Raw genomic sequence first — 26,999 nt, 5'->3', positions numbered from 1 at the left:
AACCCATTTGCCCCCGATCCTATATTATTTCACTTTTTGTTCAGCAGCTCTGCAGTCTGGAATTTCAGCAGCTATCTGGTTGCTAGGGTCCAAATTACCTCAGCAACCAGGCATTGATTTGAAACAGAAAGGAATAAAAAGTAACAATAACAATAAAACTGGAGCCTCACAGAGCAATAGGGTTTGGCTGCCGGGGTCAGTGACCCCCATTTTAAAGCTTTATCCTACAGTTTCATGCTGAATTTGAGTTGTATTTAAACATACGACCGTTATCCCAACATTCATCAGCTCGGCACCGTTACGCACAGAGGGGGGGGGCGCTCGGCACCGTTACGCACAGAGGGGGGGGACGCTCGGCACCGTTACGCACAGAGGGGAGGGGGGACGCTCGGCACCGTTACGCACAGAGGGGGGGGGGGACGCTCGGCACCGTTACGCACAGAGGGGGGGGGGACGCTCGGCACCGTTATGCACAGAGGGGGGGACGCTCGGCACCGTTACGCACAGAGGGGGGGACGCTCGGCACCGTTACGCACAGAGGGGGGGACGCTCAGCACCGTTACGCACAGAGGGGGGGGACGCTCAGCACCGTTACGCACAGAGGGGGGGATGCTCGGCACCATTGCGCACAGAGGGGAGGACGCTCGGCACCGTTACGCACAGAGGGGGGGGGGGGACGCTCGGCACCGTTACGCACAGAGGGGAGGACGCTCGGCACCGTTACGCACAGAGGGGAGGACGCTCGGCACCATTGCGCACAGAGGGGGGGACGCTCGGCACCGTTACGCACAGAGGGGGGACGCTCGGCACCGTTACACACAGAGGGGGGGGGACGCTCGGCACCGTTACGCACAGAGGGGAGGACGCTCGGCACCATTGCGCACAGAGGGGAGGATGCTCGGCACCGTTACGCACAGAGGGGAGGACGCTCGGTACCGTTACGCACAGAGGGGGAGACGCTCGGCACCGTTACGCACAGAGGGGAGGACGCTCGGCACCGTTACGCACAGAGGGGAGGACGCTCGGTACCGTTACGCACAGAGGGGAGGACGCTCGGTACCGTTACGCACAGAGGGGGAGACGCTCGGCACCGTTACGCACAGAGGGGGGGGATGCTCGGCACCATTACGCACAGAGGGGGGGGATGCTCGGCACCGTTATGCACAGAGGGGGGGGGCGCTCGGCACCGTTACGCACAGAGGGGGGGACGCTCGGCACCGTTACGCACAGAGGGGGGGGACGCTCGGCGCCGTTATGCACAGAGGGGGGCGCTCGGCACCGTTACGCACAGAGGGGGGGATGCTCGGTACTATTACCCAGCACACAGGGGTAGATATGGGACTTGGACCGCAACCCTGAGAACTGAGGCCCATTTTGTACAGAACCCACCTTAAGGGCTCGGCCTCCAAACTGCATCTTTTCCACAATAACCAATTGAAACCTGGCAGGCTGGACAAAGCTGCCCACTGATAGGTTGCTATGGGTTACAAGCCCCATTACATCCCCCCCCAGGCCCAGAGCCTGTGCAGCAGGTTAATAACACAGCACCGGACTCTCTTATCAGAACATTATTTATTATGTACAATCAGAGCGACACAGAAATGCTCGGCCGGCAGTAAGGCACAAAGGAAATCACAGCGAGGGTTAATAATCCCAGAGATTGGACCGGGCTCATCCGTGGGGTCCAACAGAACCAGAACAGCAGAGTTTGAGGTATTTAGAGGAAGATACAGCGCAATGTCACATTGTCTGGTCGGACACATTCACATTATTGCAGCTGAAGGCTTCACGGGGCTGCGGGCGCCGGCGCTGATCCATAGTGAGTCGGGCTTGGCCCGTAGTGCAACTCACATTCACCATTGCACGTATCTGCCCCACTCACTAGGAACCCCCCGGCCCCCCAGCCCCAGGGGCTCATTCCCAGCCGCGCAAATAAATGATAAAGTAAAAACAGAAACGGAACCAGAAGCCTCCCCTATGGCGGCGCCCAGGTGCACTATGGGAAGGGTTTACTTCACACTGATTAAAGGGAAATCCTTCACCTCCCTGTAGGCACGTACCTGGCACTAATCTGAACCCAATCAGAACCCGGCAGTGGTGAAAAAGCCCAAGTCGCTCGCGCAAGTGCTGCCCAGGCCCTTGGGAACGGGTTCTCGGAGCCTTTTCTCCACTGGCAAAAATGTGCCCCGTTTCCCTAACGAGGGGCGGCCTTTCCCTACGCACAGAGGCGGGGCATAGGGAGGGATTATCACTGGTTCTGGCGGTGCCAGCTGCCTGGAATGTGTGCCAGTATGGCAGCACTCGCCTACATAGAACCTTATGGGAATGTGGTACCTGCTGTTCCTGGAAATGAATGGGGGGGGGGAATAAATCAGTGGTTTCTATTGGATAATGAAACTGCACAACTGGCAAATAAACTCACAGCAAAACATAAACCTATAAACTGCGCAAAGCAATGCAATCAATTCAGTAGCGACCATGGTTTCCTGAGCCAATAACCCCCCCCCCAGGATCACCCCCCCCTTACTGATTAACCCGTTAAACGGGTTGGTCACCTTTGAGTTAACTTTTAGTATCATGTAGAGAGTGATATTCTGAGACAGTTTGCAATTGGTCTACATTTTCTATTACTTGTATTTTTTTTTACTTATATAATTTCCACTTTGGAGGTTCAGCAGTTATTGGGTTGCTAGGGTCCAAGTTACCTTAGCAACCAGAGAGTGGTTTGGATGAGAGGCTGGTATATGAATAGGGGAGGGGCTGAATAGAAAGATAAGGAATAAAAAGTAACAATAACAATAAAACTGGAGCCTCACAGAGCAATAGGGTTTGGCTGCCGGGGTCAGTGACCCCCATTTGAAAGCTGCAAAAGAAGACGACAAATAATGTAAAAACTATAAAAAAACAATGAAGACCAACTGCAAAGTTGCTAGGAATAGGACATTCTATAACAGACTAAAAAAGTTAACCTCCCCCTTAAGGCCAATAAGAGCACAGAGAGCGCCAGTCCCGCCCCCGGGCCCAGAGCATTACACGGAAGCACACGCCCCGACAGTCTCGGCTCCCCCCCCCCCACTTGAGGCGGTTGGTTGGGGGGGGTCACAATATAAGGCGGCTGCAAGCAGTGCAGAACTTTCCTGAGTTGAACTGAAGTCATGAGGAAATGTACAGTCTCTTGTCCCTAAGAGCTTGCAATTAAATGCCACATAAATCATAAACAATCACACGAGGAGGTGCCAGAATCACAGTGAAACAAGCTTGGGCGGCTACATGGGTTCTACTCACAGTCACGGGTGGGCGTGGCCAAGCCCCAAGGCTGACAGTCGGCATGGGAGTAATATGGAGCCTGTTACAGGGGGAGGGGTAGGCGGCCATTGCACTGACTGGCGGAATAGCAACCTCCCGACACATTCTCATACAAAAAGAGGATTCTATTGGCTTCACAAAATGCCCCCTTAAGAAAAAAAATGGCTGAGCTGCCAACTGATAAAGCCCCTCCCCTGAGGAACATATAGGCTGCATGAAAAACCCAGGGACAATTTGTGTGGTTCCGTGTGGGCGTGGCCGAGCCCCGAGGCTAACAGTCGGCATGGGAGTCATATGGAGCCTAAATGTTACAAGGAGGGGGGGGGGGGGTAGACGGCCATTGCACTGACTGGCGGAACAGCAACCTCCCGACACATTCTCATATAAAAAAAGCAAACTCAGAGGATTCTATTGGCTTCACAAAATGCCCCTTAAGAAAAAAAAAATGGCTGAGCTGCCAACTGATAAAGCCCCTCCCCTGAGGAACATACAGGCTCCATAAAACACCCAGGGATTATTTGTGTGGTTCCGGCACAAACAGAACCCAAACTTGCAGCCAGAACACACAACGTACCTACTGGGGCAGAGACCGGGAAAAGCAAGCATTCTCTCTTCTTCCAATCAAAGCAAAATAAAATAAAAGTGCCGCCCACGCGGAAACAGTCACGCCCCCCACGCGGGAAATAGTCACGCCACACACACACAAAATCTCAGCAAGACACTCGGTAAAAGGCGCCAGGGGCCCGTGAATGAGACCTTCGGCGACTGCTTTCTAGTTGGAAGCATAGTCGGGACTCCATAACATCCTCCCCGGCGATTGGTTCCTCCTGTTCGGAGAGGCGTGGTTTGAATAAATTCCAGGCGAGAGAGGAAGGAAGCCTGCAATGCCGAAAGCAAACGGTGATGGATTTAAAGAGCAACAAAACACTAGGAAAACAGGTTTATTTTGTAAAGCAATATTATATTAATGGAGAGGGGGCGGGTGTACTCTCTGCACAATAAGTTATAAGCCCCACCCTTAGCGTTAACGATGCTGGAACCCCCCAGCAATTATATGGGAGGAGGCTATGCCCATTATACAGCCCTGGAAGAGACATTGCCTACAATACTGGCCTCTCAGGGCGGCTCTTCCCACTAGTACCCACTGACAGCAAAAGCAAACACAGGAGTAGCACTTTAGTTCCCCTTTAATATTTCTGAGGAACCTGTACTTGATCCCAACTAAGATATAATTACCACTTATTGGGGCAGAACAGCCCTATTGGGTTTATTTAATGGTTAAATGATTCCCTTTTCTCTGTAATAATAAAACAGTACCTGTACTTGATCCCAACTAAGATATAATTACCCCTTATTGGGGCAGAACAGCCCTATTGGGTTTATTTAATGGTTAAATGATTCCCTTTTCTCTGTAATAATAATACAGTACCTGTACTTGATCCCAACTAAGATATAATTACCCCTTATTGGGGGCAGAACAGCCCTATTGGGTTTATTTCATGGTTAAATGATTCCCTTTTCTCTGTAATAATAAAACAGTACCTGTACTTGATCCCAACTAAGATATAATTACCCCTTATTGGGGGCAGAACAGCCCTATTGGGTTTATTTAATGGTTAAATGATTCCCTTTTCTCTGTAATAATAAAACAGTACCTGTACTTGATCCCAACTAAGATATAATTACCCCTTATTGGGGCAGAACAGCCCTATTGGGTTTATTTCATGGTTAAATGATTCCCTTTTCTCTGTAATAATAAAACAGTACCTGTACTTGATCCCAACTAAGATATAATTACCCCTTATTGGGGCAGAACAGCCCTATTGGGTTTATTTAATGGTTAAATGATTCCCTTTTCTCTGTAATAATAAAACAGTACCTGTACTTGATCCCAACTAAGATATAATTACCCCTTATTGGGGGCAGAACAGCCCTATTGGGTTTAATTGCAGTTTAAATAATTTTTTTAGCAGACTTAAGGTAGGACATCCAAATTACAGAAAGACCTCCGAAAAACTCCAGATCCCAAGCATTCTGGATAACAGGTCCCATACCTGTATTTATATATTCGGGAGTCGGTACTTACTGTTATTGACAGACTTGGGAGAGGTCTTTAGGAAGACGGCGGGGGGAGCGTTGGTCTCTCTGGGTGACATAACTGTAAGGCAAGATCATACACGTTACTCCCCTAAGGAACCGTGTGTCACCGACTGGCATGAAATGGCCGCCATACTTACCGATTATGGTTATTGCCGCCCCGGCCAATAGTGCAAAGAGAGTGAAGAAGATCATCTGATAGGACTCAATGAAGTGCTGGAAGAACCCGGGGCTCTCGGTGGACGACACTAGAATGAGAGACGGGTTAGTGAGAGCCACGGTGCCATAACCAGAACCGGAGCCACCAGGGAGCAGAACAAACTGGATCTCACTAAAGTGGATTTTACTTACCACTTGGTGCTCCTTTAATGGAGACCAGATTGAGCGGAACGGTGACGGTCTGATGAGAGAGGGGGCAGGACACAGTGAGGGCTGTCGACAGGGACCCTTGGCTCAAAACTCTCCCATCGGTGACACTGACTTCATAGGTGACAAAGCTCGGGGTGCCATAGGAGCGGTCCCTCAGGTACAGGGTGACTGCAGGAGATCCCACTTTCACCTAGAGAAACAAACGCCCCTTTTATTCTGCGCCCCCTTCCTGCCAGAGGCACCCGACTAACCCAGATCCTACTCACATCCAGGCTGCTCAGCATGTCGGCGGCGCCGTATATTTTCAGGTCGGATGATGTGTAATGGCTGCTCAGAATGATTTCCTTCTGGTCGATATAAATACCGGGGTAAATGGGCACTTGGGCCCCCAGCTGCTCTTCATAGAGTTGGTTCCCTTGCACCGAGGCAGTGACGGTGAGAGAGGTGTCCCCCATACTGAGGTGCTTCAGCTGAGCCTCGGAAAGCTCCTGCCGGGCCAGCAAGCACATGTATTGGCCTAAAGGGAACAAGAAGCCGTAGACTGGTTAGTCAGTTGCTAAGGAAGCTCCCCAGAGATACCAGAACATCCGTTCTTTACTTTATGGCAAGTGGGAAACAAAATCCAATTAGCAGCTGTAACTGGTTATCTGGTTTCCCATGATGCCACAGTCCCACGGAACGTGCCTACCAATGCCCGAGCCGCAGCGACAAACACTCACCCGCCTCCACGTTGAAACTGGGGGTCGCCGCAAATATATCCCACGGTGCAACTTCCGCTTTGCGGTCGTTTAATTGTAAGTGGCAATTAATTACACTCTCCGGGTGAAGCTCCTTGATTGCTTCGATCTGAGCGGCCGAACACTGCCCTAAAAACGCAACAGTCACGTTAACAGAGAAAAGCTATATAATACAAACGTGGCTAAAAGAACAATATTCCTCAGTGATACCGGGACCTGTGATTTACCAGTTACACTGTCCCCCCCACAGTCAGGGGGGGGTGGGGGTGTCAGTGCTGCTGTAATTAGGCCCCAAATTGCCTGAGAGACGGACAGACGGGAGGATTAAAGGACAAGTTAGAGAGACCACTCAGAGCCCAAGAAGCACAAAAGCGACATAACGGCAGGTTCTGGGGGGGCAGTCCTTCCTATTGGCTCAGTTTGCATTGCACCCCTGGGCTTCTTCAGGACAAGCAAGAATATTAGTGCCCCCCTGGCAGAAACTCTGAGCTGGACTGGACCCCCCCTTATTCAAAATAAACCCCTGGCCTCTCCAAAGAAATGTTATTTATCCCAAATGCCAAAGGATTCCAGGCCACATCGGAGGGGTACAGGGAGGGTACTAGACTGCCCCCCTGCCCCCCCCCCGACACAAGAGGGAGGAGATCCTTTGTGAAGTTATAAAGTTGCATTACAGATATTTACCTTCTATACAGAGACTGAGCACCTCTAGGACTAAGGTTTTACAAGGACTGGGAGCAATTGTTCCCCTAATTGTTAGGCGTAAGGGGCCACAGCAATTGAATGTCCCTATTGGACGTAGCACTATGCCGTGCAACAGCAGCACTTGTTCATTACACAAAGGGTAACTGCCCCACATAGGTACCACATTTTATTAGTGGGGACTCCCCATACACCCCAAAAAGTGTCCAACAAGCAGAGCAGCAAATGGTCACACTCACCCGTCAAACTGTGGCTTTTCCCATCTATTTCTACATCAAACTTATGTAGATTTGCGGCATGCAGACTGATTTTCTCCCCATTGGCATAGAGCGCCCTCATTCTCTGGGGCATACGCACAGCAACCTGCAGGGATGGACACAATAGCACTCAGTAGTAAGAAATCCAAGTCCGGCTTGGGACTCCTCCAGTTACATGGGAGTAGGAGAAACAATAGGTTAGCTGAAAGCAGTTCTAATGTGTAGCGCTGGCTGAAAGCTCAGACTCAGGCACACCTTACTGCTGCGCTGCAAGTTGGAGTGATATCCCCCCCCCTCCCCCCCAGCAGCCGATCAGCAGAACAATGGGAAGGGAGCAAGATAGCAGCTCCCAGTAGGTATCAGAATAGCACTCAATAGTAAGAAATCCAAGTCCGGCTTGGGACTCCTCCAGTTACATGGGAGTAGGAGAAACAATAGGTTAGCTGAAAGCAGTTCTAATGTGTAGCGCTGGCTGAAAGCTCAGACTCAGGCACACTTTACTGCTGCGCTGCAAGTTGGAGTGATATCCCCCCCCCTCACCCCCAGCAGCCGATCAGCAGAACAATGGGAAGGGAGCAAGATAGCAGCTCCCAGTAGGTATCAGAATAGCACTCAATAGTAAGAAATCCAAGTCCGGCTTGGGACTCCTCCAGTTACATGGGAGTAGGAGAAACAATAGGTTAGCTGAAAGCAGTTCTAATGTGTAGCACTGGCTGAAAGCTCAGACTCAGGCACAAGGCACTGAGATGGCGCCTACACACCAATATTACAGCTACAAATACATTTGTTGGTTGAAGAATAAAAGGTTAAATGGCAGAGGGAATTATTTCCTGTGTAACAACGTCATAAAGTGAGATAATAAGTGCCCCATAAATATCATGGCAGGGTCCTTTTAAGGAGTATTTCTTCTATAAAATCAGACACGATTTTACTTTTACTATATATTCTAACTGACCAATCCTGTTCCATTGCTGGGTCACAGCCCATGCATAATAACCAAATAAACGTGTGAGTTCTGCTCCAACCTCAAGCATGGGGCAATCGGATTAATGGGGGGGGGAATTCAGTTATTCTGCTTGTTGGACCATTTCAATTGTATGCCCATGTCTATATGTGCCAGAGTATAATGCAATTTACAATAATATTAATGAAAAAAGTATCCTAAAGAGCCATACATCCCCCAGATTAAAGGGCAAATAAAACCGAATGCAGCATTCTGTGGGGTCTGTAGGTTTTTAATATGGATATTTGAATAAAGATGTGATTTTTTAAACTGCATTGAATTTGGGATACTTTGTTAGTGAAGCGTATAATACAGCCCTGAGCAAAGTGAAGAGTCGCTTCTCTCTGAAACAGGGTGAGAGTTTTGGCAGAGGGGGTAATAGGGGGGAGCAGTTAGACTGGATAATAGAATGGGCAATAAAAAATGGAGCCTAAGGGCAGAAGCTTCAGGAAGAGCCCACTTGGCTTTGTATCTCACTGCAACATGAGCAGCAGTTGAGTGGGCAGAGCACGGGGGGGGGGGGGGGGGGGTCATGGGTCACGTGGATGGTTCCTAGGTCACTGGGATGCAAATAATAATGCTATTACCTCTCTGTAGGTCTTTAGCAGTCCTGGGATCTCATAATAGACAGTGACGAGACCGACGCCCCTGGCAAGAGTGACTCCAAACTTGGGATCAATCTGGAGAATGGAGTTAGATGAAGAGCTCCAAATTCCCTTCAGTCCTGCCAACACAAAGAATGGAAAATGAATGGGCCAGCCGGACCCACCAAGCTCTGCCCAACAGCTGCCCATACCCTGCCATCTCTGCCCAACAGCTGCCCATACCCTGCCATCTCTGCCAACAGCTTCCCATACCCTGCCATCTATGCCAACAGCTGCCCATACACAGCCCAATTGCAGCTGCTGACCCGTCTGCTCCTGAGCGAGCCGGCAGCCAATCAACCACCGTATTCTCCGCGTGGTGAAGACAAGGACACAATTTTCATATTGATATCTCCATAACTAAGAAACCTGAGTTCCCAAAAGCAGGAACATTGGGAATCTGACGCAGAGACCCTGTGGAACCCCCCCTCCCCGTATTATTCCCAAACCCACACAATTGTCTCTCTCAGGCTTTCCTACTTACCCTCTGGGCCTGCAATAGGGCAAGTAAAGCAGATGATGTCTCCAACAATGGCGTCCTCGCTCAGACTGGGGGCAATGCTGTACTGAACAGGGAGAGGCACGTAGTCTGCAATCCCAGGGGTCTCGGGGTCCCACACGCTGAATATCGTGAGTCCCACGTTCTCGGTGCGCACTATGAATGTGTTATTATTGGCTCCCTTAGTCACGTGGACAAAGTCGTCCCTGGGGAGGACAAATGAAGCACAGACTTCATACACAGAATATTGAAATGCTTCACGTGTTTATAAGAAACACACTTCCTGATTAGCTGGGGAAAAAGCTGCCCAATTGCCGTTTCCAGCCCTTAAACTGGTCTAAATACTGGGAGAATCAAGACATTTCTGTTGTGTAATGTGAATCTGACACCACCGGGGGCACTAAAGCACCTACAAGTGGCCTGAAAGAAAAGGGAGAACAAAGTTTGGCCTCTAGTGTCCCTGTAAGAGCCCCCAAGAGGCCACTGCTGGTACTGCAGGAAAACTCCCCGCAATAAGCTGCACTGCAGTCTCTCTGGGTCAGGCCGGCCAGCCAATAGGGATCAGTGGATAGTGAGTGTCACTCTGGGAATGTGGCCTCCACTCGCTCACTTGAGTGGCAGTTGGCAGCAGAGCTAAGCAGCAAGGCCCTGTTAAATCAATAAAGGACAAGTAAACCAACAGACAAGCTGCTATGGCAGAAGTCTAGGGGCCCTTACCCAAAGGACCCGGATTGGGTTTCTACAGGAAGAAAGGCCCCATGGGAAATGTTCAGCAGGGAGGACACTCACCTGTTGGTTGCAAAGCTGAGAAGTGCATTGTGGGAATGGAAGAGATCGCCGGTGCTGTCGTGTAATTGGACAGTAAACGTTAGCGTCATGCCCAGGGGTATAGCAGGCAGCAGGGTACCAGTTCCGCTCCGGAGGGTGGGGCTTGTGACGATGTGCAAATAGGATACGGGGGACACCTGGAACAGAAGAAATCAGGGGATTTATTCCTGCATAAAATAGGTTTATTGGCAGCTGTACGTTAGGGAAATATATTGCATTTATGATGGTATTTCCCTAACTGTTAGCAAGAAATATATATACACAGACTGGATTCTAGCATAGAAACCTACAACTGTATGTGGAACTGTATCTGCCCATATGTGGGACGAGAGAAGAATCTGTAGCCCACCCCTAGCCCCGCCCCATTGTAAGCAGCAGTCCTGCCCTGCTTTATGGCTGAGATTCTAGCTATCTGTATAACAGAGCATTCTGTCACAGTGGCACAGATCCTATCTGATCCCCCCCATTGTAAGCAGCAGTCCTGCCCTGCTTTATGGCTGAGATTCTAGCTATCTGTATAACAGAGCATTCTGTCACAGTGGCACAGATCCTATCTGATCCCCCCATTGTAAGCAGCAGTCCTGCCCTGCTTTATGGCTGAGATTCTAGCTATCTGTATAACAGAGCATTCTGTCACAGTGGCACAGATCCTATCTGATCCCCCCATTGTAAGCAGCAGTCCTGCCCTGCTTTATGGCTGAGATTCTAGCTATCTGTATAACAGAGCATTCTGTCACAGTGGCACAGATCCTATCTGTCCAAGTATGGGGCCCCTTATCCCATATTTCCCATAGTGCCCAATAGAAACCTTCCGTTTCCACCGATTGGCTGTTTCTCTATAATAAGACAGTAGGGTACTGCGCGAGTCCTGAGCTGCTCAGATCTAATTTAGTGGCAAAACTGCAATAATTTGGGGAACCCCGGGCCGACTGTGCATCAGAATAAAGAGCAGGAGTCGCAGGAGTCGCAGGGAGTCCCTGGGGCGGAAGCCAAAGGCCAGTTGCACTCAGACTCAGTACAAAGCACTCAGTGCGGCTCATTTACTCCCTATTTAAGGTTCACACTCAGTGTGTGACCCGTAAAGAATTGGGATTTAATGCATTAAAGGCTCTAGATGAGGCAATTGCCCAGCGACGCACAAATGGGACCTTGTCGGCATGGAAGGTCGGTAACAAGCGCCTCGCCGTGCCACTTGTATAGGAAATATCATATTAACCCTTGGCTGGGACTCTCTCCCAACCCCTAACACTGTATTAACCCTTGGCTGGGACTCTCTCCCAACCCCTTACCAAGTAGGGATCCCACACCTGTATTTATTCTGTAGGGAAAGCAATAAGAAAGCGCCTCACACAAGCGCAGGGGCCCATAGATAAGTGGGGTGGGGTAGAACAAGGCAAACCTTATGTTTCATTTCCCCTTAGGCGCTAGAGCTAGAATTCCCTTCTAGAGAGAGAGAATGAGAGAGAATTCCTTTCTAGAGAGAGAATGAGAGAGAGTTACCTTCTAGAGAGAATGAGAGAGAGTTACCTTCTAGAGAGAATGAGAGGGAATTCCCTTCTAGAGAGAATGAGAGGGAATTCCCTTCTAGAGAGAATGAGAGAGAGAGTTACCTTCACAGAAACAATAATGGTTTGATTGATTCCAAAATGCTCCCGGGAATTGATCTCCATGGTAGACACCCCGGTCTGGGATCCAGCCGTAAGGAGCCCCTTATCATCCACATGCACCACGGGGGCCTCCTGGGACCCACTCAGTATCCGGTAACTTACACTGGCAAAGCGATCCCTGAAATACCAATAAATTAGTTATACACTGTTATATTAACAGTGTGAATTATGTGATTATATATTTTATTGATCTATTAATGTTTGTGCCCCCCTCATTTTAACTATTAATGTGTCACCCCCAAATGGGAAATGCCACCGTATTGCTTGGCAAAAGTGGAGTTTCCAACTTACATATATTATTCTGTGGGATAGGGGGTAGTTATAAAGCACACATACTCCCCACCAGTGTCTGTGGAACCGACACAGTCACTAGCCAGAGCCAGCACACACATATACCCACCCCACCTGTGTCTGTGGGACCGACCCTATACCCACCCCACCTGTGTCTGTGGAATCGACCCAAGAGCCAGTACACATATATAACCCCCACCTGTCTGTAGAACCAACCCAAGAGCCAGCACACATATGTAACCCCCCACCTGTCTGTAGAACCAACCCAAGAGCCAGCACACATATGTAACCCCCCACCTGTCTGTAGAACCAACCCAAGAGCCAGCACACATATGTAACCCCCCACCTGTGTCTGTAGAACCAACCCAAGAGCCAGCACACATATGTAACCCCCCACCTGTCTGTAGAACCAACCCAAGAGCCAGCACACATATGTAACCCCCCACCTGTCTGTAGAACCAACCCAAGAGCCAGCACATATATATATACCCACCCCACCTGTGCCTGTGGAACCGACCCAAGAGCCAGCACACATATATACCCACCCCACCTGTGACTGTGGAACCGACCCAAGAGCCAGCACACATATATACCCACCCCACCTGTGTCTGTGGGACCGACCCAAGAGCCAGCACACATATATACTCACCCTACCTGAGTCGGTAGAACCGACCTAAGAGCCAGCACATATATACCCACCCCACCTGTGTCTGTGGAACCGACCCAAGAGCCAGCACACATATATACCCACCCCACCTGAGTCTGTAGAACCGACCCAAGAGCCAGCACACATATATACCCCCACCTGTGTCTTTGGGAGTGACCCAGTCATTAGCCAGAGCCAACACACATATATACCCCCCCCCCGACCTGTGTCTGTGGAACCGACCCAAGAGCTAGCACACATATATACCCACCCCCCCGGTGTCAGTGGGAGCAGTCGAGCCATAAGTTCCAGCCCAACTGTATGAGATCAGCAGCCTCCGTACCTGTTGGTGTGAAGCCTCAGGAAGGAATTGGGAGACATTAGGATTTGCTCAGTCGCAATACTGGGGGTGACTAAGTGCAGCCTCTCGTACACCTGCAACACAAGCACAAGGCACAGTTCATACAGAGTAAGGATATGGCAGCCGACACACAGAGGGGTTCCCCCCTTGTACCAAGCAGAGGTTCCCACGTACCTGTATCTGGATCTCGTCGGACAGTTCCGGCACCATGTTGTACAGCTGCTTTGCCGCAGGGTCAGTTGCTTTTACAGTCACTTTCAGCCCAGTTTTGCCTTTCATTTTGGCCCAGACGCTCATAGCAAAGTTATACTGTGCGGGCAGCTCCACCAGCGCCTGAGGGAAGCACATGATGTGTAGGTTACCGTGCCTGTGAGAGCGGGTACAAGACAGACCCTCGGGCAGACGCCGGAGCAGGGTCTACTGGGCAATGGGTTTCCGGATACCCAGGGAGATGGTGCCAGGCAAGATAACTCTATAGGTTAATCTAGAACAGTTTTCAGTCTTGTGTTAACTCTTTCCTTCCACGCATTACAGCTCCCACTTCCCTCATGTTAATGCTTATGTACCTTTATCTTTCACACTTACCTTGGGTCATGCCTTTTGCTTTTGATTTGCCCCAATTGGGCACTGTTCCCCCCTGCCTGCTCCTTACTTACTTTATTTCCCAGTCTGGTTCTCTCATTTCCCATCTCCCTCATGTCCATGCCCTTTGTGCTGTGACCCCTCCCCTTGGGCCCTATTGGCTATTCCTACCCTCCCACACCCTCTCATTAACCCTTCTGCTCCCAACCAAGTGGGGATCTTCACTTCTCCGATACAAAACACATATATATGTCAATGTTAAGAAAGGCAGGGTATCTGCACCTCACTGTGTCGGCTTCGGGCATCAATGAAATCCCTTTTCGTCACAGTCCAATGGAAGGTTAGGCCCGGCACGGCATTAGCAAATGAGAATGGCGTCTGGCTGCTCGTTATTCCCATCACATACACCGGCATCTGCAAAGGATCCATGGAAAAGACATTTTATAGCCGCAGAGCTCAGCCCTGTTTCACACACAGACTCAATATGGGAATAGGGCCACCTGGCTGCTAAAAATACTGCTTGATGCCAATGTTATTTACAGGGAAAAAACATTAATATAGGAAAGGTATATTTTACCTGTATGGGAAACACACAAATATAATCATAAACATTCTTATTTGGTTAAGGGGCACCCATTATGGTCCCAGAGCTGTGCATCAGACAGAAGGAGGGCTCCCAATGAGAGGCAGTAAGGGAAGTGCAGAGAGAAGGAGGGCTCCCAATGAGAGGCAGTAAGGGAAGTGCAGAGAGAAGGAGGGCTCCCAATGAGAGGCAGTAAGGGAAGTGCAGAGAGAAGGAGGGCTCCCAATGAGAGGCAGTAAGGGAAGTGCAGAGAGAAGGAGGGCTCCCAATGAGAGGCAGTAAGGGAAGTGCAGAGAGAAGGAGGGCTCCCAATGAGAGGCAGTAAGGGAAGTGCAGAGAGAAGGAGGGCTCCCAATGAGAGGCAGTAAGGGAAGCCCATCAGACAGAAGGAGGGCTACCAGAGAGAGGCAGTAAGGGAAGCGCATCAGACAAAAGGAGGGCTCCCAATGAGAAGGAAAGCAGGCAGAGAGGATCTCCAGGGTGGGGATGGAGGGAGAGTAAAGGGAGCCATTACCAAGTCTGGGGACGTGTGTGCAGGGACTACAGGAGGAGAGAATCGTGGCACTTCCCTCTCTAGCACTTACCTGCGTCCCCACTTTCATCCTCGTTATTGGCGCATGGATCCGCACAGCCCTCAGCTGGACAACTTCCACTTCCACTGTATCCTGCAGCGCGAGAGAGAGAGGGATGTGTGCATGGTGTATCAGTGACAACTATCCCAGGGGCACCATAGCCACAGAGAGTTAAAATCCAGCCAATCAGAGACAAAGCTGGGAGTCCTGACTCACGCCAGAAAATCCCGTTACCTCAGACACGATGACAACTTTGCCAGATTCGGCATCGACAGCCTGAACCACCCCGGTGACCGTCCCGTTTCCGACCATCGCTCCTTTGACAAAGCCATTGCTGCCGACAGACGCGATCTTCTCATCCGTGATAGAAAACAAGATGTTGGACTGAGGCTGCGGCCCCCCCTCGGAAGTGATCTGGGGAACACAGAGTTTGGGGAGAAATGACAATGCGGCTTCACCATGAGCTCAGTGACTGCGGCTGGAACTAAACACGCACGGCTCATCACTTTGTAGGTGGGAATGGGCTTCATTTTTTGCACTAACCAGGGCAAACCGGGATTAGTTTCACTGTCCAACTTCCTGGTTCTTCTGAGCAATTGTGGGAGGGGTTAAATTACATACAGATTTTATGAAAATACATATGTGATCTACAGTTAGGGGGGTTCTACTATATTTGTTTATAAGGCCAGGACTATTCAATAATCAGCCTCCATGACGCCCCCCCCCCCCCAAAAAAAAGACTTTATGCCCATACCCCACACAGACATGGGGGGGGGGGAATTTAAGCTAAAGCCATGTTCCCAGAGACTCTCCATGTAAATGCCCAGCCCTGTCAGTGACTCAAACATTCTCATGAACCGTCACTGGCAGTTCCCACTCCGGCTCCTCCCTACCTGCATCGTTGCACCAATAATCAGTGTGATCTTTCTGGGCAGCAGGCGGAAAGGAGGAAAAACCTGAGGAGAGAAGGACTTGGTTTAGTCGGGTGAAAATACAACACTGACGGGGGCCGGGGGGTGAAATTCAGGGAACAGCAAGGGTTAAATGTGCATAAACCTGAAAGGGACAGTTACCTTCCAATATAAGCACCCTACTGGCATCAATAAATGGCACCCAGCTATTCTGTTCCACAGAACTATAACTAGAGATAGAGATGACAGAGATGGAGAGAGATAGAGACAGATAGATGGAGTTGATAGAGACAGAGAGAGACGGAGACGATAGAGACAGAGATGGAGATTGTAGAGATAAATGGAGATGATGGAGATAGAAAGAGTTGGAAATTATATATATATATATATATATATATATGTATGTTATATTATATTATATTATGTGATGGGGGCACGCAGCTGGGCATTATGGCTGAATGTGAAATGTACCAACCATTATATTAACTCTTTAGTATATACGCCCCATGGAGTGAACATTGCACCTCTTATTAAAGGGGTTGTTCACCTTTAAACAGACTTAGTTTATCTTATAGTTAACATATTCCGAGACGATTTGCAATTGGTTTTCTTTTTTTTTTGCCTTTTCAGTTATTTAGCAGCTCTCTTAGCTTAGAATTTCGGCAGCTCTCTGGTTGCTAGGGTCTTGTTTACCTTAGCAGCCAGGCAGTAGACTGAAAGAGACTAGAATATGAATAGAAGAGGGCATGAATTGAAAGATAAAGAATATAAAGAATAAAACCACGAAAGCGGAAGAGGAAGGCAGAAATATTAAAAATCTATTTTTAAAAAAATGACCAATTGAAAAGTTGCTAGGAATAGGACATTCTATAACATAAAAGTTACTGTCAATGACACAGGACCTGGGGACGACATGAATAGGAAATGTATGGAAGAGCGCAGTGCCAGTATCGCTCTTATGGGTTTATCCGTGGATATGTGCCCAGCCCCAAATGCCCGCGGGTACAGGGCCCTACAAGGCAACTGTTGGCAGGCTGAATGCCAGGCAGTGTGGGGGCGCTGGTGTGGTTTCTGTACCTCAAGGGCTCGTGGCGAGGAGTCAATCCTGCTGCCAGCTCTGTCAGTGGCCGTAGCGACGAGACTTGTCTGCCCGATGGCGATGCCATGTACTGCAAATACAGCCGTGTAGTCATCCACCTTCTCCCGCAGGGCCCTGGGGAACCGCACAGTTACACTCAATATGTCGGCCATTTATCATTGTGAGAACTTCACAGGATCAGCACCGGGCCTATTGCCATAACAACCCAGTTTCATGGGCGGAACAGGGGGGCAAAAGGGAACCTGGAGGTCATATTCAACTATAAATCATTCTATTTGGCCAGTAATGGGATTCATTCTATTCCTGCTGGAAGTTCTTACACAACAAGATGGTTAAAAAAGGGAGATGAAAACCATTTCCTTAGAATAATCTTTGTATCGGCAGATGATACTGTAACCCATGAGCATCCCCATAGCCTCAGCCCTGCACCCCCCTGCACTAACCTGTAGCACCCCCACACCACTCTCATTGTATGGAGACAATCTGGTAACATTACCCCATTGCTACTCTCCGGTACCCTACTATTGCCCTTTACCCCCATAACATTGACCTGGAGCCCCCCAGCCCATACTTACTTTATGGACACAATCTGAGATGATGAGCCCAGTTCCAGGTCCATATATTCCAGGTATTTAGCAAGAAATGGATTTTTGGAAGAATCCAGAACCCTGACATAGGCTTTTACCAGTTTTCCAATTTCTACCTGCAAAACAAATCACATTTATTACTTTAAACTGCTCCAATTCTACCAAATACTATGGGCTACTCAAACATACACCCAGTGAACTGTGGGTGCTACAAAACCCACCCTAGCTAACATGGATTGCCCCTGTGCCCACCCTGGGACAGGCAGCTTGTTACATAACCCACCCTAGCTAACATGGATTGCCCCTGTGCCCACCCTGGGACAGGCAGCTTGTTCCATAACCCACCCTAGCTAACATGGATTGCCCCTGTGCCCACCCTGGGACAGGCAGCTTGTTACATAACCCACCCTAGCTAACATGGATTGCCCCTGTGCCCACCCTGGGACAGGCAGCTTGTTACATAACCCACCCTAGCTAACATGGATTGCTTCTGTGCCCACCCTGGGACAGGCAGATTGATACAAAACCCAACCCTAGCTAACAGGGATTGCCCCTGTGCCCACCCTGAGATTGGCAGATTGCTACAAAACCCACCCTAGCTAACATGGATTGCCCCTGTGCCCACCCTGAGATTGGCAGATTGCTATATAACCCACCCTAGCTAACATGGATTGCCCCTGTGCCCACCCTGAGATTGGCAGATTGCTATATAACCCACCCTAGCTAACATGGATTGCCCCTGTGCCCACCCTGGGATGGGCAGATTGCTACAAAACCCACCCTGAGTAGAACCAAATGGTAGGACAGCCCCTGGAAGATTCTATTACTCTGAAGAGACCAACCTTATCCACGACTCGGACATCCACTTGATAAATATCGGACACGCGCACACTGACAGTCGCCGGCGCAGGGAAGGCCAGGCACAGATCATAAACCATCACAGTCAGGGCCCCAGGGTGCAGGGGTGACACCTGTAATGGGAGAAAATCCTTGGTTGCTAAAGCAAAGGGAAAGTACAACCAAACTGCGGCTCTGTGAATCACAGACATAACATTATAGGAGAATATGAGAGAGACGGGGAATAACTATACAGAAAGAGAAAGGCCAGCGAGGGCAATTAAGGGGCTAGTGAAACGCACAACTGTCCCCGTACTCACCGATACGACCCCACTCGACTCCTCAAACGCCGTCCGGGCGATATGTGCCGCGCTCCTGTTAATGAAGAAATAGCCCGACCCTTCTGAGATGGTGAATTCCGCCTGAAATGAGACATTTGTGAATATAATCGGCCAATTACAGGGGAGATACCCCGGGGGGGGTGCTTGATCCACTCGCTGGGCAGATACAGAGCCAGAGGGGTAGGAGCTGCTCATTTTAGGGAAATAACATTTCTTACTGTAACATCCGGGTGATTATAGACTGAAATGGCTCTGGGATTTACTTTCACATCCTCCACCAACAGCAGGTCCAGACTGGCAGAGACGGGCGCAAACGCTTCATACTGTAACGGGGCAGAGGGCAACGATCATTTCAAGGAAAATAAACCCAAATTACTTCTTTTACACTCATTGTTTCACATTAAAAAAATGTCTTTAATCCCCAAACAAATATCATGTGCAGGGGATATCTATGTGCCTGGAGGGGGGGGGGGGGTAACTATGCAGCTGGAGAGGGGGGGGTAACTATGCGGCTGGAGAGGGGGGTAACTATGCGGCTGGAGAGGGGGGGTAACTATGCGGCTGGAGAGGGGGGGTAACTATGCGGCTGGAGAGGGGGGGTAACTATGCGGCTGGAGGGGGGGGTAACTATGCGGCTGGAGAGGGGGGTAACTATGTGCCCCACATGCACACAAATATTACTATAGGGGGACACGTGGCACTTTGGTACATACCGGCGCTCTCACTCGCGCAGCCTGCAGATGGGCCTCTTGGTACCGCTCTGTCTTTGCAGCAATTACCGTTGTCCCCGATACTTGGTGAACATAAACCGTGTTGAACCCTAACAAAAACCATTGGGAGAGAACAGAGAATTTGGTTTTCCATTTTGGTTTCATACCTTTGCAATTAGTGTGTGCTAATTAGTACCAATTAACCAAACAGCACACTGGGGTCCGAAAGGAGGAGTTTTATCTCATCAACAAGCCCTTTTCAAATTAAACATGAAACCCAAATGACTTTTTTTTATTAATACATCTATAACCATTATAAAAGGCATTTCAAAATTCCAACTGTCAACCTCTATTCCTTAAGCATAGAGGCGGGGCAGACAATTACTTTTACTTTCCATTCAGCACTCACTTTCCCCCTCCCTCCACACCATCTGTGTAGCCAGTGTATGGGCCTGGGCATCAGGTCCCCCATTCCGGCACGTAAACAATATTTTGGGGATGATACAAAGCTTGTCTTAATAACAGCACCCACACATTGGTGTGTCATTCCAACAGTGAAGGAAACAAGATTTATATAGTGAATAAAGTGCCCCCTATTGTAACATATAGGGATATTATAATCCCCCGAGGGGTTCCTTATAATATATAGTGAATAAAGTACCCCCTATTGTAACATATAGGGATATTATAAGCCCCCGAGGAGTTCCTTATAATATATAGTGAATAAAGTGCCCCCTATTGTAACATATAGGGATATTATAAGCCCCCGAGGAGTTCCTTATAATATATAGTGAATAAAGTGCCCCCTATTGTAACATATAGGGATATTCCATCATGGAACTCCGAAGTCACCTCTGAGTTCCATGACCTGTATAAAAGCACGAAGCCAAAGGCCCATATAACAACATGGGGTACTATATTTATTATTATATACAAGTTTTAGTGAGTCACAGAAATGACATCACTAAGCTCCAGTTATAACTGATGACATCACTAAGCACTGTTTATAAGGATATAATTTACAGTTTGGTCCCATAGGGAAATGACCCAACTGTATATTATATTAATATAGTGTAAGTGAAGTTTATTTTGCTCGGAAACACAATGGAAAAGAATTTGGAATTATTTCTTAGGGTGACAGGTCCCTTTTTAACCCCTGACTGACAAAGGACTGGTGCAAAGAGGCGTCAAGAGTTCACTGGGGGAAAATAAACTGAAATAGAAGTTACATTATTTCAGCTTAATACCCCCAACCTGATCCTTTGCAGGAAGATATAACGGGGACAACAGCAAGAAGCAGAACCAGAATCACTGGACTAGACACAAAAAGGACTCAAATACCATGCACTTTCCTCTGGCCGCTCCCGTCCTCCTTCTGAACCAGCTCCATGGGTTGCGCCAAATCGAAACTCGCCAGAGCCGATCGGGAAGAATCCCAGGTAACGGCGAGGGAGCTGAAATTATCAAACTTGCGCCCCTGGTGGTCAAAGGCTGCCAGCTCCAGCAACTGGTTGCGATAGTTGGAAACTGGGATCTGTAAGGGACGGACAGACAAAGGGACATCAGGATGGATTCACCCTAATTCATTCTTGTTCATTCAGAAGAGAAACACTGGGACGAAACAAATGCTAAGTAAACACTATCTATACTTGAATTTACAAATATAAATAGGGGGTGCCATATTGTTTCTCTTAAAGGAACAGTACAGCGTAAAAATGAAACCAGGTAAAAAACTGAACAGTTGTGTCCCATATGCCCCCCCCCCTTGAGTCACTGATTGGTTACTGGCTGCTAACAACTTAGAGAGCTATAAAGCAGGAAATAGTGTTCAGGCTATTAGGTTAGGCATCTGCCCACTCCAGCCTTTATACATTTCATTTTTGCTAATTATATTGAAATCATTTTTATTTTGCACAGTGTATTTTACCCAGTTTCATATTTACACCGAACTGTTCCTTTAAACAGCACATACAGTCAGGGCCGCCATCAGGGGGGCACAGGGACAGTTGTCCTGGGCCCAGACGCTTTAAAAGGGGGCCCGGCTGTGATACAGTTTTTTTAGCTCGGGCCCCCTTTAAAGAACTACGGGCCCTGTCATTGGTGGGCAGCAGGAATTTTGATTGGTTGGAAGCCTCAGGGGAAGCCGGAGGAAGTCACTGGAGGTGGGGGGGGGAACTGAGGGGAGCCGGAGGAAGTCGCTGGGGTGGAGCTGGAGGAAGCAGTGGGGGAGTCATAGGAAGTCGCTGGGGGTGGAGCTGGAGGAAGTCGCTGGGGGGAACCGTAGGAAGATGTGGGGGGGGGGGAGCTGTACATATGCAGCGGGGAGCGGGGGCACATATCAAGAGGGGAGAGCTGCAGGAAGTCGCTGGGGGGGGAGCTGGAGCATGCTGGTGGGAGCAGGGGAGGGGGGGAGTCGGAGGATGCTTGGGAGCTGGAGGATCCTGGGAAGGACGCTGGGGGGGAGCTGGCTACCATTGTTTTAGGGGGGCCCTGGCTACCAATTGTACTTTGCACTGATGGGAGGGGTCACTGGAGGAGGGGCCATTGGGGGGCAGGGCGTTAGAGGAGGGGGGCCCAGAAAATTTTGTCGTGAGGGGCCCCGTGATTTCTGATGGCAGCCCTGCATACAGGAAGAAGGCAGAGCTTAGTTATCAATATGGGAGGGAGGTGCTTTAGGTAGCTAGGGGCTATTAGGTATTTTGCACCAAACTGTATTACTACTGACGGAACGCACGGACACCCAGTACTGCCCCCAATCCCATACTTACCACTTGCTTGTTCTGCTGCATGAGGGGGCAGACGAGATCCATATGGGAGTGTTTATACACAGGGATCAAAGCAAATCTGGAGGGGGGAGCGCAGATCAGCCGCACAGATATCGGCTCCACAGCAGGAAAGGGATTGGTCTCGGTGGGTTTGTTCCCCACAGTTAATGAGATCACCTGCAGGAGAAGCACAGAGAGGAAAATCAGGGGCGGGAGAGAAATCCGGTGCTGCCCCAAGGGCAAATGCTTAGAGCCGCACACAAGGACTTAACGATAAAGTGAAAAAATTTTATTCAAAAAAATCCGCGTACTAACTGTACTCTTCCTTAGGGACAAACCAATATATACAGATTCTGCACTTCAATAGCGAGCGGCTTAATAAGAGAATGAAGGGGCCGACACCCCACTCACCTGCTCCCCAAGGTCTCGACACGTGGCTCGGACCCAGTGCTGAAAGTGACCGCGGGAAAGGCTCGGTTCCACCAGCGCCAGGCTGCTGCTTTCTGCCTTGTCTGAAGTCACATTCCTGAAGAACTTGGCCGGCTCCAGCACCCACGGCTTGGGCCCCCCCTCAAACAGCATGTCTTTAGAGGATCCCAGCGTGACCAGCGCGAGGGAAGAGGGGTCAACGGTCTATAAAAAGGAAATTCACACAGAACTTTACATGCTGAATAACTATTTTCTTCCAATCCAATCAGGATACACTGAGGGGAGTTTGCTTTGAGCAGTTTGGATGCAGAGAGGCAAACGGGCACCCTTCTGTCTGAATGTCCTGTAATCCCCCCCCCACTGGCGCCGAGAGGCAGACGCATATGGGAACTATAGTTACGCACGTGCTTGATATATCAGCCTTTGTGTTGCATCCCATCTCATAGGAAGAGCAAAACCACAGGGGGCTACCATTTAGGGGACAAGTTAAAAATTCATGCTATATTACAGATATAAAAGCTTGGCCAGTGGGCTAATGCTTCTGTCCTAGTATCTAATTCTGAGCAAGCAGCCCAACGGGCCTAACAGGCCCCCTTCAGCCCCAAGCCCACTGGCCCTAAATGCAGGCAAATCCATTCCAAGGTAATAGAGATTGCACTTACCCTCAGTGGCAGATAAGCAGCTACAATGATTTTGGATTTGAGATGAACATGACCGTGAGTGTAGCTGACATATACAGTGGTGTAGCCTGGAGATTCTGCTTGTACCGTGATTCCGCTGCAGTAGTCCTTGCCGGGGGGGAGCCTTCCTGTGGGGGTACAGAGTGTATACACGGTGAGGAAGAAAACCCTTAGCATATTATATTTTATAATCAAATATTTGGACAATGGTTATAATCGACCAGTATGATAATGGCGACTACTTGTCATGTGTTGCTGGGTAAGATTTAGACAGAGTGTGATCCTGGGTTAAAACAGATGGAGAAAGTGGGACGTTATCTCCGACGCAGCAGTGACACAGGCAGTAATGGGCACATTGGCACAGATGGTTCTGTGGAAAGGCTGGAGTTGTTGGCAAAAGGGTGGGGTGGCACAGGCAAGACCATGGAAGCGGTTCGGAGAATTATAGGAGTGTTGCTACTAAGTACTAATCACTGTGCAAAGCTGGGGCCGCCCTATATTCAGCACAGTATTAGCCGCCCATTATCTATATTAACGATGCACTGAATCCAGGATTTGGTAAAGACTCTGCCTTTTTCGTCAGGATTCAAATTCAGCAGAATCCAAGCGTCCGACTGAACCGAATTATTAAAATGCTTCTATTTAAAGGGACCTGTCACCCCGAGACATAACTCCGAATTATTTTCTATATTGTTAGTTAAGCAAAATAAATGTTGCTTATGCTATATAAATCTTGTTTCCTTCCATCTTAGAATTACTCAATCAAAGCAAGCAGGCAGGCACCATATTGTGGACACTGTTATGAAGCCAAACTTTGTATCATGCCAAAAACTTGTTTATGTGCCAGAATGGGGGACCAGATGCCCATGCCCTTGCACTGGCTACACAGTTAGATGATGAGGAGGGAGGGGAAAAAGAGAGATGTGCAGTGACATCTAGGTAGTGCTGAACGGAAAGCTAAAGTTATTGTCTGCCCCGCCTCTATGCCTAAGGCATAGAGGTGGGGCAAGCAATATAAGATTGACAGCTGGGATTTTTAAATGCCTTTATAATGGGTTTGGATGTGTTAATATAAAAATGAATTTGGGTTTCATGTTTAATTTGAAAAGGACTTTTATTATACAGCTTTTTATGTCTGGGTGACCGGTCCACTTTAACCCTTCTGTAGCCTAGTGTGCATATGCAAAATAGGATTCTTTCACAATGCATTCGGGGTTTGGCCGAACCCAAAAATGATGGATTTGGTGCATCCCTATATTATATGAAGTTTCCCAACACACTGCATAAATACTGAGAATTGGGAGTCAATATAATTTTTGAAGCTGCCCCAATCTATCATTTTCGCTCGCTGCATTACTTAGTTGTGCCACTAGATGTCCTCGCACATTTGCCTTTGGGAAGTTCCCTGTGCAGGGTGTACATTCATTACGGGATGTGCGGCAGTTTATTTCATGGGCAAATCAGCATCCTCCAGCGCACCTACAGGGCGACACAGCACATTTCCCACCCACTGCCAGATAACAGCACCAATCAGACCCCCACTTACCTGGAAGGAGCTTAAATATATTCAGAGTTTCCATTTCTACAGCCAAATCAAAGTTGGAGCAGTCGCTCAGGGTAACAACTTCATTGTCGTCGGCGTTCATAAGGCCGAATATCCGCAGGGGCAGCTCCAGCCGGTTTCCCACTCGCGCCTCCACCGCCGACGGGATGAACTCCATGCCGTGGGGCTCAATCACATACACCTAGGGAGAGTTATTTGCAGCTGGGTAAGAGAAGCGCCAGGGGAGGAGCAGGGGGCGGGGCTCTCTTTATATCTCAATGCATCCCCTCTTACCATAACAGACAAATTTAGCCGCTGGGGGCACAGAGGTGCCAACTGGCATTTCTGAATCATAGATGGAACTGTCCCCACCTTTCTTTACCTACAGATGGTTTTAGATGATGCTCAGTTGCAGCTCAGTAAATGTCAGACACGTCAGTGAACTGCAAAAGCAATGAGCCCTGTACAAACAAACCCATGACTACCTGTCCCCGATACCCTGGAATGGAAACCTCAGTATCTGTCCCTTATAGAGACATATGTGCATCCCATAGGGAGAGGGGTGTAAGTCTGATGGGTGGGGGCAATGCTCACGTGGGCGCCGTTACAGAAGGTTCTAAACAAAGAAATATATAGATGATGTTTCTCACCTTCATCTCCCCGAAATGCAGGCGGTTCTGCACATCCCGGGCGCGGATCACGCTCACGCCAATATCATCGCCAGTGGTCATTAACCCTTTCACGGTCACTGTAGCCACCGGGTTGTTGGACGATGACCAAGTAAAGTTACCACTTCCCCCTTGAACCTTAAAAGAAGCATCAAGCATTAGCTTACAGCAGAAATGGGGTACACTGACCTGTCTCTTTAAGAGACAGAGGGTACATCTAGATCCCCTGCCATAAAGCTGAACAGGACTGAGAGTCACCGGAGTATGGGGGGCATTTATGGGAGGAGGCCTGGCCACACTAAGAGAGGGAATGTACTTACCTGAATGGTGTACTGATAGGCGCCGGGTTTCGGTTGCCATGGGAACGTAAGAATTTTTGGGGAAAGGGTAATTGGAGTGTAAATTTCCACTTCCTGTTGGTTCCTGATGGGATTTGGAAGAATGTGAACCCCACCGTCCTGCAGAAAGGAAAAGAGCCCCACCTGTAACACATGACCTGGCCAATGCCCCTAGGGGGGCGATCAACGGTCTGCACAGATGAACTAGAACTCACAACACAAGCTGCCATTAAAGTGCAACTACCTGGTCCACCATGCATGTTAAGGCGGCATCTATAATGGTTTGGCCACTCTTTAAGGCTTTGACGCGGTGATACGACCCATTCAGGGACGTCTCCAGAACCTCAAAGTACTCTTTGGGAATCTTGGCTTCGATCCGTATGTTCTAAAAGAAACAAGAAATAAAGAGGATTGCGGGATAGCAGGGTCACCATCAAAAACTTTGGGCCCCCAATAAGAACAATCTGAATTGGCCAAAATCTAGAAACCAAAAACCAGAGTAAAACACAGAGCAGAACCAGAGGCACCGGGTCACTTACATCAGATAAATAGACTTTGTTGCTGGATTTGTCGTACACATCGATGGTTAGTTCATAGAGTCTCCCAGTCTCCAGCACCCACCTGTCCCCGGGGTGCACAGTGAATCCTAAGGGGGGAGACACCCAGCAAGAGAAATGGGTTAATATTGAACTGCAAAAGCAATGAGCCCTGTACAAACAAACCCATGACTACCTGTCCCCAATACCCTGGAATGGAAACCTCAGTACCTGTCCCTTATAGAGACATATGTGCATCCCACGGGGTGCACAGTGAATCCTAAGGGGGGAGACACCCAGCAAGAGAAATGGGTTAATCCAATCAGTACAAGATTATGCATGGCGCTGTCCTACCCCCACTCTCACTCTAACTGCCCCTCACTCACACAGGCATTACTTACAATCTAATAT

At 49.1% G+C, this 26,999-nt stretch overlaps 1 protein-coding gene across 1 annotated transcript in view; it reads right to left on the bottom strand.

The window, feature by feature from the left end:
- Positions 1–1,555: 1,555 nt before the first annotated feature.
- nup210 (nucleoporin 210kDa) overlaps positions 1,556–26,999 on the bottom strand; it is a 36,014-nt gene continuing 10,570 nt past the window's right edge. The window contains 32 exon segments of the mRNA XM_031901273.1: positions 1,556–4,185; positions 5,393–5,464; positions 5,544–5,651; positions 5,755–5,962; positions 6,039–6,289; positions 6,492–6,638; positions 7,451–7,574; positions 9,059–9,195; positions 9,600–9,820; positions 10,404–10,579; positions 12,053–12,227; positions 13,390–13,481; positions 13,582–13,740; positions 14,272–14,403; positions 15,157–15,237; positions 15,379–15,558; positions 16,038–16,100; positions 17,133–17,268; positions 17,730–17,857; positions 18,584–18,712; positions 18,899–19,000; positions 19,138–19,242; positions 19,633–19,739; positions 20,971–21,163; positions 22,398–22,571; positions 22,806–23,027; positions 23,486–23,631; positions 25,050–25,248; positions 25,697–25,852; positions 26,035–26,172; positions 26,297–26,437; positions 26,592–26,698. Of these exon segments, the coding sequence (XP_031757133.1) occupies positions 4,079–4,185; positions 5,393–5,464; positions 5,544–5,651; positions 5,755–5,962; positions 6,039–6,289; positions 6,492–6,638; positions 7,451–7,574; positions 9,059–9,195; positions 9,600–9,820; positions 10,404–10,579; positions 12,053–12,227; positions 13,390–13,481; positions 13,582–13,740; positions 14,272–14,403; positions 15,157–15,237; positions 15,379–15,558; positions 16,038–16,100; positions 17,133–17,268; positions 17,730–17,857; positions 18,584–18,712; positions 18,899–19,000; positions 19,138–19,242; positions 19,633–19,739; positions 20,971–21,163; positions 22,398–22,571; positions 22,806–23,027; positions 23,486–23,631; positions 25,050–25,248; positions 25,697–25,852; positions 26,035–26,172; positions 26,297–26,437; positions 26,592–26,698 (4,616 nt within the window). The 3' untranslated portion in view covers positions 1,556–4,078.

This window comes from Xenopus tropicalis, chromosome 4 (assembly GCF_000004195.4).
Source record: "Xenopus tropicalis strain Nigerian chromosome 4, UCB_Xtro_10.0, whole genome shotgun sequence".
Classification (NCBI taxonomy): domain Eukaryota; kingdom Metazoa; phylum Chordata; class Amphibia; order Anura; family Pipidae; genus Xenopus; species Xenopus tropicalis.
The sequence above is the reverse complement of the archived record's forward strand: the minus strand, read 5'-3'. Positions and strand labels throughout refer to the sequence as shown.